Here is a 15,572-nt window from a genome sequence, read left to right on the forward strand (position 1 = left end):
GGGTTAGTACGAAAACGGAAGTGTTAATTACCGGATAATAGCATGTCTAGCGGCTACTTCAGTTACAGCTTCTGATTCTTCCCCCCTAAAACAATTTAGTTACCAACACCATAAGATTAAATATAAAATTAAAGGGATTAATTTATTAAAAGCACCAAAATCTACTTTAACCACATTTAGATTACAATAAATCACTTACTCCAATTGATGTTGTTTCTTGACGATATCAGAGCTGTACGGGCTTTCATTTGCGATTAATTTTTGCGCTAAATCTTCACATTGTCTAAATCGTTCGGATCCGGATTCAACTCGGTGTTTAAAATCATCGAATTTCGCTTGGAGTAACTATTAAAAGTAATAGTATATTATTATATGAGCATATAATGAGGGCTATTATATGTGAGTAGAATGCTTAATTCACGATTTTTTTAAATAAATTTTTGAATACAGTCTAAACGTCAATGTGACACAAATTCAATGTCACCAATTGTAACCAACTTCACAACAAATCGTCAAAATTAAATGTCAATTTTATGAAACGTCATTTTTTTTAATACTTTGTCTACGACTATTGAAATTGATTCCATAATAGTATATTATTAATTATTATATGAGCATATAATGGGGGCATAATTAACCTGACAGTTAAGTACATTTAATTTTTGTAACGAATTAGTTATTAGGTTGTGCATTTTTCTCAACCTAACCTAACTTTTTCAAGGACTATTTAACTCGTCCAAAAACTAATAATTTTAGGTTACGTCGTGCGTCTTTGACGCGTGAATAATCTAAAATGATTCAAATAATGATTAAATTACATTTTATATAAAATGAATCGACTTACAAATATTTTTAAATTGACATAAAAAAGTTAGGTTATGTCTGAAACTTCATTCCGAGATAAAAATCGTTTAAAATTGGTTTAAGCAAACCATTCGGATGGTGAAAAATGTCTTTAATTGTTTCTTTCGGTAGAATCGCACCTTTTTTTCGTAAAAATTAATAATTTTTGTACGAAATTTTTCTAAATGTCAAAAACACGATTAATATGGGGGATAATCACTAGATGGGGGTGACGAAAATATTTAATTAACAAATTTGAAATAATTTAATAAAAATTATGTTTGTATTTAAAAAAATCGGTGATTTTCGATTTAATTAAACGTTAATATAACAAAAATTCAATAAAAAATTAGTAAAAAAAATTAATTAATGTTACTTAAATTTCACTAGATGGCGCTAACTCCTACTGCGTCTTTTTCAAATGACATTTTTGACGTTTCATTAAAAAAAAAATTATTTAACTCATTTTGAGTTAGAAATAAAACTAAAACTAGAAATTTTGAGGTTATGCCGTGCGTCTTTAACTTTTACAACTTAACCTCACTTTACTAATCCGCTTTATAACATTTTAGCGATTTATAAGAACCAATCACGTTTGAAACAGCTACAAAAAGTAAACTCGGCCGACTTCGAAGATCTAACTCAAAGTTCTGATGAAATCCGTGATGGCCGGGGGCGGCCGATGTCTTCGAAAACGGCCGTGTTGGTTTAAATCTATGCTGAAACATGATGAAGATTTTAGTTTGTTATCTACCTTTTATCTGTCCTAACCTGACTTTTCTAAACCAACCTAACCTCACTTTTTCAAGTGACATTTATGACGTTTCACTAAAAATTTCTTCTCAAAGCGCTAATATGAAACAAAATCGACGAAGATGCACTGCGTGAGTAAAATAACTTTGTTTTTAATGAAACGTAAAAAAATATCACTTGAAAAAGTGAGGTTAGGACGAATATAAGATAGATAAACAAAAATAACACATTTCCCAGCACAGTTTTAAACTAACACGGCCGTGTTCGAAGACATCGGCCGCCCCCGAGGGCACGAAATGTTTATTCTTAAAAATGCGAGTAGAGGAGAACTAATGCTTAAACGTCAATGTGACACAAATTCAATGTTACCAACTGTAACCAACTTCACAACAATTTGTCAAAATTAAATGTCAATTTTATGAAACGTCATCATATGATACGTTTTTTTAATGTCAAACATTTAGAAAGTCCTAAAAAATTAAATTAAATTGACGTTTTTTGAAATTTTGACTTTTCAAATAATTAATATTAGTCTGTCAAGATGATGTTAGAAAACTCATTTATAAAGTATTATAAGGTAGTCGTAGACAAAATTATTAATTAATAATAAAATTAATCACAAATTTCTTACCATTAAATGTTCATAATCTTGGCCATAATCTTCTGATGAGGCTTGTTGAAATTGTTCCGCAATCCATTGATCTAATTCGTTACTTTCAACAAAATATTCATGCCTAAAAAGTGACTCCATCAATCTTTGTTGTCTCCACGCGGCCTTTCTTTGTAGTTGTTTCAACATATGTTCCAAAGTGGTTTGTCTTTCTGCAATCGTTTTAGCATTGGGGTGAGATGATTGAACCAAAGCGTTCGCTCCGCGTCCCATTTCCGCAATAATCCCGTTATAACTATCCAATTCCAATTCTAAAGCTTTATGTTTAGTTAAAAGTTTAGTTGCCGAATCGCGATCTCTTCCGTAATCGGTGTTTGATAACATATCGTTCTTTTCATTTAACCAAGACTCAACTTCGCTCGCTTCTGAGAAATATTGTTGGGCTTTAAGCGATTGTTCTAGTTTTAAAGCACGCAATGAAGCTTTTTCTTTCAAATCAGACCAAGCTGAACGTAAATGATCGCAAAGATTTTTAACTTTTTGGTGTTCCGGGTGTTTTTGATCTATTAAAAGTTGTCCCGCTTCTAAACTTTTATCGATAACCGGTTGATGACCAACGATTTCAGCTTCTAATTTTTTATGCTTTTTATCATAATTTTGCGCCTCGTGTAAATTTTGCCCCAAAAGTTCGGATGAAGCTAAAGGAAGGTGTTCTTTAATCCACTGCAACTCATTATCTAACTCAAATTCGAATTTGTAATATTTCAAAGACTCCTCCAAAGCTTCGCGCCGTTTTCGAGCTGGATCATCCAACGTTTCCAACCTCTTATTACAATCCAAAGCTTTATCTTGAATCGCTGAAGAATCGAAATGATCGTCGTGAGTCATCTCATCGCTTTGATTACCGAGTTCATTAACGCGTGAATTACAAAGAGCTAATTCATTTTCAACCATTTCATGTTTTTTCAATAAATCCCGACAAGATCTTAAATCGTTTCCAACATTTGGATCGTTAAATCCTTTTTCGATATCGTTCAATTTATTATGCATATCTTCAATTGAACTGTTGTATTGGTGTTGAGTTTGGGCTTGTCTTAATCTTCGTCCTTTATCGACGGAAATTCCAACAAGTGATTGCCACTCGTCGTTGAGTTCTTTTAAAGTTTTAGCGACTTCATCCTTTTTATAACTATCCTGAGCGATTAAAGCTTGGCCCAATTTATTTACCGTTCTTAATTGACCTTCGTTTGCTCGTAATTCTCGTTCGAAAGCTTCGTGCTTTTGAAGTTTACGTTCCAAGTTGCTTAAATCGCGATAACTCTCATCCGAAGCTGTTTTTAATTTATCTTGAAGCCAACCGCGTAAATCGTTGACTTCCGCACAGAATTCTTGGTAATTTTTTGATGCGTCTAAAGCGTAAGTTCGGGATTGACATAAATTTTTAACATCTTGGCGTTTTCCTAGTACTTGATTTCTTCTATCGTCGATTCTAATTTAAGAAAATAATTGTTTTGCGATAATTCGTATTTTAATAAAAAAAATCTTACCCTTGACTATCGTAATGTTGTTCTGCAATTAACGCATCTGCTTTTTTGCTAAATGCAATGACTCTATCGTCTTGAGCTACCAAAGTATTTGCGAAAGCTCGGTGTTGTTTTAATAAAGCTTCAACCTCATCCAACGAATTCTAAACGGGAACAAATTTTTGATTGTCTGTATTTTTTATTGTTCTTTTAACTTACCCCGAGATCAGAGAATTCTAAGAAAGCGTGATGACTTGAAGAAGCGGCATCGATATGATCCGCTTCTTTATTGAAATTTTGTAATTGCAAACACTGTTGGAGCCACGCTTGTTTTTCCTTCCAACCGCGATGAATCGCTTCTTGTTCGGCAAGTAAACGTTCCAAGTTATCGGCTACATCTGTTAATCCTGGATTTGATTTAAGTAGTTGTTCCCCGAGATCGGTCACCTGTTTAAACCTGGAGAATTTGGGGACATTTTTATCAAAATTTAGATAAAACGAAGATTAATAAAAATAAATTTAAATTTTAGGTTATGTAGTAGTCTTTTTTTATTATTATAGTATTTAATTTATTTGTGAAGTTGTGTTTTATCAATTTTTTGTTATGAAAAACTAAGTTGATAACAATCTCGTAAATTAATTAGAAATTCAAAAACATAAGTAGTAATTTTAAATCTTTTTAGATTGGTAACTCTGAATTGAACATTAAATCTCTAGATGTCAACGTCAAACAAATAATTTTAATTATTTTGATAAAGAATATCGTTATTTCTGGTAAGATTACAAAAAACTTAATCATTATCGTGATTTATTTATTTATATATTATTTATTTAGTTGTTAGAATAAATAAATAACTGATTTTAGTATAAATATGTGCTTTTAATCATTGCACACTGTGTCCAATAACTATAGTTTACCCTAATTGGACCTAAGCGACAAATGAATAATGTTGAGAAAAACGGGATTTTCGTTTTCATCTCTCTAAAAATATTAACATTTAAATTTAATAATTTGAGATCATTTAATAATTTGAAAACGCTCTTTTTTAACAAAAGAAATTTTAAGAAAGTTGGGAAAAATTCAAGAATCATCATGTGGCTTAAAAATCGACGATTTTTTTTAATCAATGTGAAATAACCCAAAACACACGTTAAAAATAAAAAAAAGTGACTAACACTAGATTAACTTCAGTTATAAAACTTCTATTACATGATAATTAACTTCAGGTTTAAAATGTCAACCTCAATTTTGACATATTTGTAATCTTCATTAAAAATCCTTTAAAATGAGTACAAACACGACATATTTATCTTCAATATTAATGAAGTTATGGTCAACTTCCGGTTAAGAATTTCAACGTCAATTTTAACATATTTGTAATCGTCGTGAAAAATCCTTTAAAATGAGTCCAAACATGACACGTTTAATTTCAATATTACTCGAGATATAAGCAACTTCCGGTTTGAAATGTCAATGTCATTTTGACATATTCATAATTTTTATAAAATGTCTTAATATTTGTCACAAAAATTAAATATAATAATATAATAAAAAAAAATAAAAAATTAAGGTTGGTACTAATATTTAAAAATTAAATTGCTATCTTCATTGTTGCTAACTTCGGGTTTAATGTTTTTTATTCAAGCTTTTTTGTTTTTTGAGATAAGTGCGTCATGTTTGGACTCATTTTAAAGGTTATTTTATAAAAATTACGAATATAATAATAAAATTAAAGTTGACATTAACACCTGAAAGATTTTCTTAACTATGTAAAATGTCAACCTCAATTTTGACATATTTGTCATCTTCATTAAAAATCCTTTAAAATGAGTACAAACACGACATATTTATCTTCAATATTAATGAAGTTATGGTCAACTTCTGGTTAAGAATGTCAATTTTAACATATTTGTAATCGTTGTAAAAAATCCTTTAAAATGAGTCCAAACATGATACGTTTAATTCCAATATTACTCGAGATATAAGCAACTTCCGGTTTGAAATGTCAATATCATTTTGACATATTCTTAATTTTTATAAACGATCTTAATATTTGTCACAAAAACAAAAATATAATAAAAAAAAATTAAAAATTAAGGTTGGTATTAATATTTAAAAATTAAATTGCTATCTTCATTGTTGCTAACTTCGGATTTAATGTTTTTTATTCTAACTTTTTTGTTTTTTGAGGTAAGTCCATCTTGTTTGGACTCATTTTAACGTTTTTTTTTTAATAAAGAATCATGAAAGAACACCATGAAGTTGTCCATTTGTGTATTATATAATAACTAACTTCAGGTTTAAAATGTCAACCTCAATTTTAACATATTTGTAATCTTCATTAAAAATCCTTTAAAATGAGTACAAACACGACATATTTATCTTCAATATTAATGAAGTTATGGTCAACTTCCGGTTAAGAATTTCAACGTCAATTTTAACATATTTGTAATCGTCGTGAAAAATCCTTTAAAATGAGTCCAAACATGACACGTTTAATTTCAATATTACTCGAGATATAAGCAACTTCCGGTTTGAAATGTCAATGTCATTTTGACATATCTTTAATTTTTATAAAATGTCTTAATATTTGTCACAAAAATTAAATATAATAAAAAAAAATTAAAAATTAAGGTTGGTATTAATATTTAAAAATTAAATTGCTATCTTCATTGTTGCTAACTTCGGGTTTAATGTTTTTTATTCAAACTTTTTTGTTTTTTGAGATAAGTGCGTCATGTTTGGACTCATTTTAAAGGTTATTTTATAAAGATTACGAATATAATAATAAAATTAAAGTTGACATTAACACCTGAAAGTTTTTCTTAACTATGTAAAATGTCAACCTCAATTTTGACATATTTGTCATCTTCATTAAAAATCCTTTAAAATGAGTACAAACACGACATATTTATCTTCAATATTAATGAAGTTATGGTCAACTTCCGGTTAAGAATGTCAACGTCAATTTTGACATATTTGTAATCGTCGTGAAAAATCCTTTAAAATGAGTCCAAACATGATACGTTTAATTCCAATATTACTCGAGATATAAGCAACTTCCGGTTTGAAATGTCAATGTCATTTTGACATATTTTTAATTTTTATAAAATGTCTTAATATTTATAATATTATAAAAAAAATAAAAAATTAAGGTTGATATTAATATTTAAAAATTAAATTGCTATCTTCATTGTTGCCAACTTAGGGTTTAATGTTTTTTATTCAAACTTTTTTGTTTTTTGAGATAAGTGCGTCTTGTTTGGACTCATTTTAAAGGTTTTTTAATGCAGATGACAAATATGTCAAAATTGACGTTGACGTTTCAAACCGGAAGTGGTTGTATTTTCATTAATATTAAAGTTAAATATGTCGAGTTTGGACTCATTTTAAAGGATTTTTTATGAAGTTGACAAATGTGTCAAAATTAAAAGTTGAAAGTTCGAACTTTTTGGTTTTTTGAGATAAACGCGTCAAGTTTGGACTCACTTTAAAGGTTATTTTATGAAGATTACGAATATAATAATAAAATTAAAGTTGACATTGACAACTGAAAGTTTTTTTCACGACTAAACTCGAATGTTTCTTGTTCTCGTTCTAGGTTTAGTTCAATAAAAATATACAACATATATGGCTATTTAACTTTATCATGAAAATTATTTATTTTTTAAGGTTGGTCACTAAGTGTTGACATTTAAATTTTGAAATGCCATTGTCAAAATAAAAAAATACTTACTCATCGTCATGCGCTTTAATATCATGTGCCAAATCCTGATGATTTTTCAATAATTCCTCAGCCGTTTGAACATCTCGAACGGGATTTTCTTGATTTAACTGTTCTTTAACATCTCCAACCCAACCTAAAAGGGCTAAAGCACTGTTTGTAAAGATCTGTTGTCCAACAGCATTTTCCAATCCCTTTTTACGATCCGCTGCCTTTTCGCTAACCTGATTCCAAAAATCATTAATTTCCGCTTGACGTTCATCGACATTTTTCTTTTCTTGCGGATAAGCTGACTTGACGGAATTCGCCAATAAATCAACTTTATTAACTTTTTCTTCAACCGGAGCCAATTCGCGTTCGAGGTGTTGGTGTCTTCTTTGCAACGCTTGCACCGTTTTTAAATCGTGCGCGTGAATCGGCGCTTCAAGTTGTGCCATTTTCTCCAACATCCAATCTTTAGCCTCATCGCAAGTCCTCGTGAATAATTCGACACTACTAGCACCTTCCAAACTACGTTCTTTTTGAGCTTTTAATTTATTTAAACGATCCCAAGCGGAGTGTATTTGACGATGTCTCGCGCGAACTTTATCGATTTGAGCCGGTTTGCGTTCTTCGAAATCTTTAACTTGATTATCGAGGGCTTCGATTCTTTTGTTACTTGCCGATAAATCTGTGACGAATTTTTCGTATTTTCGCTTAGCTTGTTCGACGTTTTCATTGGGATCATCGGATGTTAATAATTTTTCTTTGTCTTTTATCCACTTTTCGAAGTCATCGCATTCTCGGTAGAATCCGAATAATCTGATTGCGTCTTCTAATTGGGTGTATCTCGACGCGGCTAATTCTTGGCATTCGTTGTAATTGTCGTTGATGTTTTTTTGTCGCTTCGGAACCGAATTACTATCGTCGACTTTTCTTTTTTCAGTACCCCCTTTCGGTTGCTTTACGACTTTAACGGGAACTTTTTGTTTCACCATTTTGGTCTTTTTCACTTTTTGAGTTGCCTTAATTTTTTGTGGTTTTCTAACTTGCACTTGCATTACCATCGGTTCGATTTCTTTGACGTAATTAGCCGGGGCGAAACCTTCAACGCCGCTGGTTTTTTTACGGACACACCACCAATCTGGGTTGCTTTTGTTTAATAAGATCATTACGTCTCCTTTGGCCATTGTGAAGCCGTGATCGTTGAATGGGTATAAAGCGCGAACTTGGGGGATAACTTTGTCTTCGATAACCGTGCGATTTTCGACTTTATCGATTTCTTCTTCTTCCCAAACTTCGGTTGGGATCATTCTGATTTCGTAGCTCCATTCTTCGACGGGTTCGTTAATATCGACTTGGGCTGTAAGATCGAGGTGAGAAATTCCTGCTGATATTAATTGTTCCGCTTGGTTATTTAAGCTTTGAATGTCTCCTTTATAAGCGTTTAATTCTCCTTGTAAGTCGCGAAGCCTTTGTTGGAGAGCTTGGGCGCTTGGTTCGTCTGATCCGTAATCGGTTGATGTTAATAAAGATTTTTTTTCGTGCAACCACGAATCGGCTTCGTTGGCGTCGGCGTAAAATTGGTAAGCTTCCGCTGCGTCTTGGAGTTGTTTTGCGCGCTCATTCGCCAATTTTTCAAGTATTTCCCATTCTTTTTTGATGTTATCGATTTGTTGTTGGATTTCGGCCGAGCGGGGGTGTTTGGCTTGAATTAATTGGTTTGAGGTGTGCCCTAACCTATCAAATTTATTTTTTAAATTTTTGATCTCATCCAAGAGGAGTTTGTGTTTTTGTTGGAGGTTTAGAACTCCTCGGAGATCTTTCGCCGTGATCCCAGCTTGGCAAATACGTTGTTTTTCGATTAACCACGCTTCCTCATCTTCGATGTCTTGGAGGAATTGATAGAAATTGCGGGCTTCTTCGAGAAGCGCGCGTCTCTTTGCACTACATTCCTTTAAAATTAAAATTAAAAATCATAAATCATATTAATTACAGTAATACCCCGTAGTTACGCGTAAATCGAAAATCGTGTAAGTCGAAATTCGATAAATATACAGGGTGTGTCAAATGTCTGGAATATAGCCAATAACTTCGCCACTTGTGGTTTTTACGAAAAATGTTTCAAATACAAGTTTCTTTATTAATCGTGGCGCATATTTTGGCGTTATTTGCTTGTTTTCTGTTTCGTTGCTATGGCAACCAACATGGTTATTGTAAATGGGATGCATATATTGTTTTTGCATACTTTGATAGAGGATAAATCCCTCTATACGATGAACATATCTAATAATATGGTTGTATAAGAAAAAAATCAAAAAGATCCGTTTTCTTAAAATATTAAATCAGCAAATTACAATCAAAGTAGGCGCCGAAATAACGCCGATGACAGCTATAAATGCCAAAATGACAGTTTAAACAATTATGAATAATTAATAATGTACAGATACGGTGACACATTTAATGTAGTTTCGTCACACGTAGCTGTCTTCGGCCGTCCACTTTTTGGAAGGTTTTTAACAGTTTCGGTATTAAAGAATTTTTTTAATATTTTGGATACTGTGGATTGTGTAATTCGTGTATTCGGGTAAATATTATTAAACAGTGTACACACTTTACTTTGTCGTTCGCTTAATTGCATCATATTTGTTTAAACTGTTAATTTTTTGACATTTTAAGCTGTCAACGGCGTTATTTCGGCGCCTACTTTGATGGTGATTTGCTGATTTCATATTTTCAGAGAACGCATTTTTTTTTATACAACCATATGATTTAATATAATCATCGCGTAAAGGGATTTATCCTCTATTAAAATATGCAAAAAGAACATACATATGCATCCCATTTAAAATAACAATGATGGTTGCCATAGCAACGAAACAAAAAACAATGTAAACAAGTAGATATCGCCAAAAAATGCGCCACAATTAATAAAGAATTTTTTATTTGGAACATTTTTCTTTAAAATCACACATGGCGAAATTATTGGCTATATTCCAGACATTTGACACACCCTGTATATAGTGATACAATAAAGTCTACATACACCCCAAAAAATGATAATATCTCAGTTCCTGAAATGTAATTCAATGAATTTTTTAAACGAAGGATATTAGAAGTCTATATTATTTTAATACAAAATCGAAACTGTTTCTGGAGCTAAGATATTATCATTTTCCGGGCTGTATGTAGACTTTATTGTGTCACTATATTATAAAATCAAGGATTAACAAACATTAATTTTGTGAAAAAATGTATGATCAGCCTGTACCACCTTGTACAGGGTGATCTCGTTTTTCGAGAAACCATAAAACCAGCAAGTGCAACTATCTTAGTTATTATTATAGGTGCGAGTATTATAATTAAGACATTATATGGACACTTTCTTACAGAGAATTTGATGACGTAGTCAAGAAAATTTTTCGGTTTTAGATTTTGAGATACCACGACAATTTTCGTTTTTTTAAAATTGAAACAACCATTGATTATTCGCTTATTAAATTCGTTACTTTTTGCTGATTACAAAAATATAGGGTTCGACCAAGGACAGTAGAATCTAACAGGACTGCTACATCTATTGTATTTTTGTAGTCCACTACGGGTTGGTTGCCCGCTCTCTACGTCACACTATTAGCCACGCCTGGTTACTGTCTGTGTTTTTAGAGGTTATATGATAGACATTATTACGTCTAAAAACATAAAACTTCAAAAATAATATGAATACGTCTAGGATATAACCTCTAAAAATACACAGAAACGCATAGACCATAACAACAGCTGGGCGTGGAAAATGGTGTGACGTAGTTTGCGGGCAGGTTGTCACAACAATGGATGTAGCAATCCTGTTAGATTCTACTGTCCTTGGGGTTCGACAAGTCTATTTCTTATTGTTTTAGAATAAAGCTAAAAAGAAACTTTTTTTTTAGTGTTGCCAAAGAAATTAAATTTACAGTTTCCTGTAAATTAAAACTAAAAATTAAAAAAACATTTCTAATATTTGAAACAAATTTGAACTATTTAATTTATATTTGTTTTACACAAAAGTTGGAATAGATTGCATTATTTCCTTTGATTATATATAATATGGATTGAGCTAACTGAATATATCTACTAACAAAAATGTGGCTCAAGGTGAATAGACGCAGATGGATAGCGATAATGTGAAAGTGTAACAAAGATAGACATAAAACGGTACTAAACAGACGGGCGCATGCGCACAAAAATTGTCAAACCTGACGTTTATCGTTTTCTTGTGTCACAGCCAGTCACACCGTTATGTTTAAAAATGTATTGTTTCGTGTGCAAAGTTCGCGATAATACAGTTTCACATCACCTGTAAGTATTATAAATAATAAGGAAATTTTATTTTATTTTATTTTTTTTTCTTTTTTCATTTATTAATTTTGTTTTAAATTTACCGCCAAAATTAACGCACGCCCATTATATGTCAGTACGCTTCTATGTCTATCTCGGTTCGATCACCTTGCGCAAGCTATCTCTCTCGTTGGCTCAATCCATATTATATATAATCAAAGATTATTTCACATTTTTTATTAATATTTAATATTATTATTAAATGACGTCATAAATTATTGATAGATGGCACTCATATATATATATATTTTTTAATTTAAATAAACATAGCAACATTTATTTGAATTCAAAAATTTTCTGAAGTGTCTAATTAAAAATAGTGTTTTTTTAGAAGGATTACGAAAATTACGAAAAGTTTAACATGTTGGAATGTTACATATTAACCCCATATTTTTGTAATCAGAAAAAAATAACAATATAATATCTCAAAATCTAAAACCGAACAAATTTTTTTAACTACTTCATCAAATTCTCTGTAAAAAGTATCCATTAATGTCTTAGTTATAATATTCCACCTATAATAATAATCAAGATAATTGCACTTGCTGGTTTTACGATATTTTCAATTTTGACCTCTAGGGGAAAAACAAAAGACGATAGCGCTTTGACGTTTTCGACATTGGAATTTATTTAAAAAAAGAGATCGAGACATGTAAGCTACTTTTTTTCTAACTCTTATAATTTCCAAGATAGCCTATTCGGACATCGAATTTGAACCACCTGTACAGGGGTCATGATATCATTCTATAAAAGATGATATAATGTCTGAGACTCGATTTTTATAAGAAGCTTAGTGGCGTAAACCGCATATCGACATCTCTTACGGTTTCAGAGATACAGGGTGTTTTTTCAAAAAAGTGCATTTTCGAAAAGTCGTCCTAACTTTTTTCTTATTATTAAATCTTGCTTTCTGTGAAAACATTTCCAAAGCAACTTTTTATGTAGAATTCGATGGAATAAATTAGCTTTCCCTCAAAGCAATATTTTGGCAGTTATTGACATAAAAATGATTTTTTTAAATGGAATACCCTATAAATTTTTGCAAATTCGACGAGTTTTATGCACTTGTCGAATTTGCAAGTATTATCGATTGCGTTCTCTTCGACTAAAATATTTTCAGATTTCTAGCACTTTCGGTTATACCGGAAGTCGCCATCTACTTTATTTTTTTAAATGGAACATCCTGTATATTTTTACATATTTGCATTTGTCTGTTCTCAAGGTTTATAAATAACTTTACTTTTTGCAATTTGATTCAGCCGTTCTCGAGTTATTCGAATTTTCCTAGAAAAATCTGCTCTAGCAGACATTTGTTCAAAAAATCAGAGAACACTCGATTTTTGGGATATCAATTTAGGATTCAGAACATGCTTAAGCAACATGATGGAGTATGTTTTGATGCCGAGAACGGCTGCCTAGAACGTTTGGTCACTTTACTATGGCACGTTAACTTTTCGAAATTTGGAAGTACCATAACTTCATTTTTTTAAATGGCACCTCCCATATTTTATTACTTAGTCGTCTTCGGCGTTTCATTTTACATCTTTTATATCCTATATGTCCCATACCTAACATTAATAGTTTGGGAGATAATTAGGGTTTTTTGAAAAATGCTCACATGTCAAAAATCATTTTTATGTCAATAACTACTAAAATATTGCTTTGAGGAAAAGCTAACTTATACCATCGAATTCTATATCAAAAGTTGCTTTGGAAATGTTTTCACAGAAAGGAAGATTTATCAATAAATAAAAAGTTATAAAAATGCACTTTTTTTGAAAAACACCCTGTATCTCTGAAATCGTAAAAGAAACGATTTTCGCCATTAAGTTTCTTATAAAAATCGATCCTCAGACACTGATATCATTTTTCCTCTATCTCTTATAGAAATAGGAGTTTCCCTTTAAAAGTGCCCAATTTGGCCCACCCTATACAGGGTGGTTCAAATTCGATGTCCGAATAGGCTACCTCAGAAACTATAAGACTTAGAAAAAAAGTAGCTTATATGTCTCGATTTCTTTTTTTAAATAAATTCCAATGTCAAAAACCTCAAAGCGCTATCGTTAGAAAAACCACGTAAGTACGGGGACGCGTAAATCGAAGTTTTACTGTATACATAATTAATTAACTTACTTGTAACTCGATAAAAGCTGATTCTAATTCGTTTAATTTTCTTTTAACCAACTCCTCTTCTTTGGGGCTTTGCGCCGCATTTTCGCACATTCTCTTCAATTTTCTTTGAGTTTCTCCTAACGAGGTGACTTGAAGTTCTTGTAAGGCGTGTTTTTGTAATAATTCTTCGACTGCGAATAAATGCGCGCCGGTATCGACAGAGCTTAAGTCGGTTTTTAATAGGTTTATGCTAGCTAAAGTGGTGTCGATTTCGCGTAAAAGTCCCATAATGTTGCCCATTCGATTTAAACTAAATTTATGTTTCTCTAAGAGTTCTAATAAATAATTCCATTTTCCCAAAACTTCCTGTTCGCGAGCTTGGACTTTATTTGAATTTCGGTAATTTTCGCTTAAAAGCTCATTGGCCATTTCGGTTAAATCATGAAATCTTTCTTCTCTCGCCAAGATATCGGCCGAAATAGCTTCGTGCTTTTTAACGGTGGCGTCAACTTGGGCTAAGTTTGACCCGTATCGGGGGTCGGAAAGTACTTGGATCATATCTTTTAAGTAACCTTCGCGTAAAATGCTTTTCTTTTCGAATTTGTAATTTAATTGTTCTAATCGTTCTTGTCGGCGGAGTTCGTTACGCAGCGCAACTTCGCGGCTATGTTCAGCTCTTTCTAACATTTCCCAAGCTCTTTCAATATCTTGAACTAACTTCCCATCGGGCGGCGTAAAAGTTGGTTGTTTTAATTCAGTTAATTGAGTGTTAATGTTAAAGTATAAAGCTTCAATTTCGCTTCGTTCTTTATATTTAGGCGGTTTTTCTATCGTTCTGTATTGCCCAAAAGCTAATAATAAACTTTGGATTCCCTCTAAAGAATTTGGAAAATCCCTATTTTCCAATTCAACAACTTTAGCTTTAATCCACTCCAATAAATTTGAAGTAAATTTGTCGTATTGATTTTTCATTTTATCCGCTTCGACCATTTGGCTAATAATTTTTGCTATTCTTCTCCCACTTTTCTCTTCGTTTTTCATTCGGGCAAAAGTATGATAATAAGAAGCGACGTAAGTCATTATACTCTTCTCATCTGGACGTGTCGTGTCGATGTCTTCGGCGTCTAATAATTTTGGAATGCCCAATTCGTTGTTGGCCATATCGAAGGCGTGATTTAAATTATCGAGCGGTTTCCCGTTGAGGAGATCGTTAAAATCGAAAAGGTCCGGACGATGGGCGTGAATTAACGCGTTAAATCCAAGTCCATTTCGCCACGATGATGAAAAATCGGTGATGTGGACTCCGTTGTACCCGTGTGTTTTCCTCTGGGCCCATAATAAAAGGGCGTCTTTGGCTGATTTTTTTTCGGAACTTTCATTTTCTTCATCCTAAAAAAAAATTAAACCATAATTATTTATTTATATACTACATATTGTAACGTTGTATTCATTTTGTTCAGGAAACACGGATATTTATTATTAACTAAACTTATGAATACTCTTATCTCAGGGTTCAAAAAAGAAAAATTAATTTTACAGGTTTCTATTTTTAAGTCGTTAACTGAGACTAATGAGAGAGAGAGAGAGAGAGAGAGCGTTATCGCCAATAAAGACAGATGTCAAACTATTATATTTACGTTAAGAAACTAATAA

The 15,572-nt window shown here is 31.8% G+C and overlaps 1 protein-coding gene and 1 long non-coding RNA gene across 7 annotated transcripts in view; one reads left to right on the forward strand and one right to left on the reverse strand.

The window, feature by feature from the left end:
• The window catches only part of LOC111422003 (uncharacterized), a 49,018-nt gene that overhangs the window by 26,340 nt on the left and 7,106 nt on the right, over nt 1–15,572 (forward strand). The window lies entirely within an intron of this gene.
• LOC111421997 (spectrin beta chain, non-erythrocytic 5 kst) overlaps nt 1–15,572 on the reverse strand; it is a 58,586-nt gene that overhangs the window by 15,608 nt on the left and 27,406 nt on the right. For 5 of the 6 annotated variants that reach the window (XM_023055194.2, XM_071195472.1, XM_023055195.2 and 2 more), the window contains exons 4-10: nt 13,941–15,308; nt 7,467–9,388; nt 3,949–4,186; nt 3,754–3,893; nt 2,228–3,695; nt 200–345; nt 32–85 (exon numbers count right to left, since the gene is read on the reverse strand). In XM_023055194.2, coding sequence (XP_022910962.2) covers nt 32–85; nt 200–345; nt 2,228–3,695; nt 3,754–3,893; nt 3,949–4,186; nt 7,467–9,388; nt 13,941–15,308 — 5,336 coding nt within the window. The remainder of the gene's footprint in view (nt 1–31; nt 86–199; nt 346–2,227; nt 3,696–3,753; nt 3,894–3,948; nt 4,187–7,466; nt 9,389–13,940; nt 15,309–15,572) is intronic. The other variant, XM_023055193.2, reaches the window with a different exon arrangement.

The sequence above is a fragment of the Onthophagus taurus genome, chromosome 3 (genome assembly GCF_036711975.1).
Source record: "Onthophagus taurus isolate NC chromosome 3, IU_Otau_3.0, whole genome shotgun sequence".
NCBI lineage: Eukaryota > Metazoa > Arthropoda > Insecta > Coleoptera > Scarabaeidae > Onthophagus > Onthophagus taurus.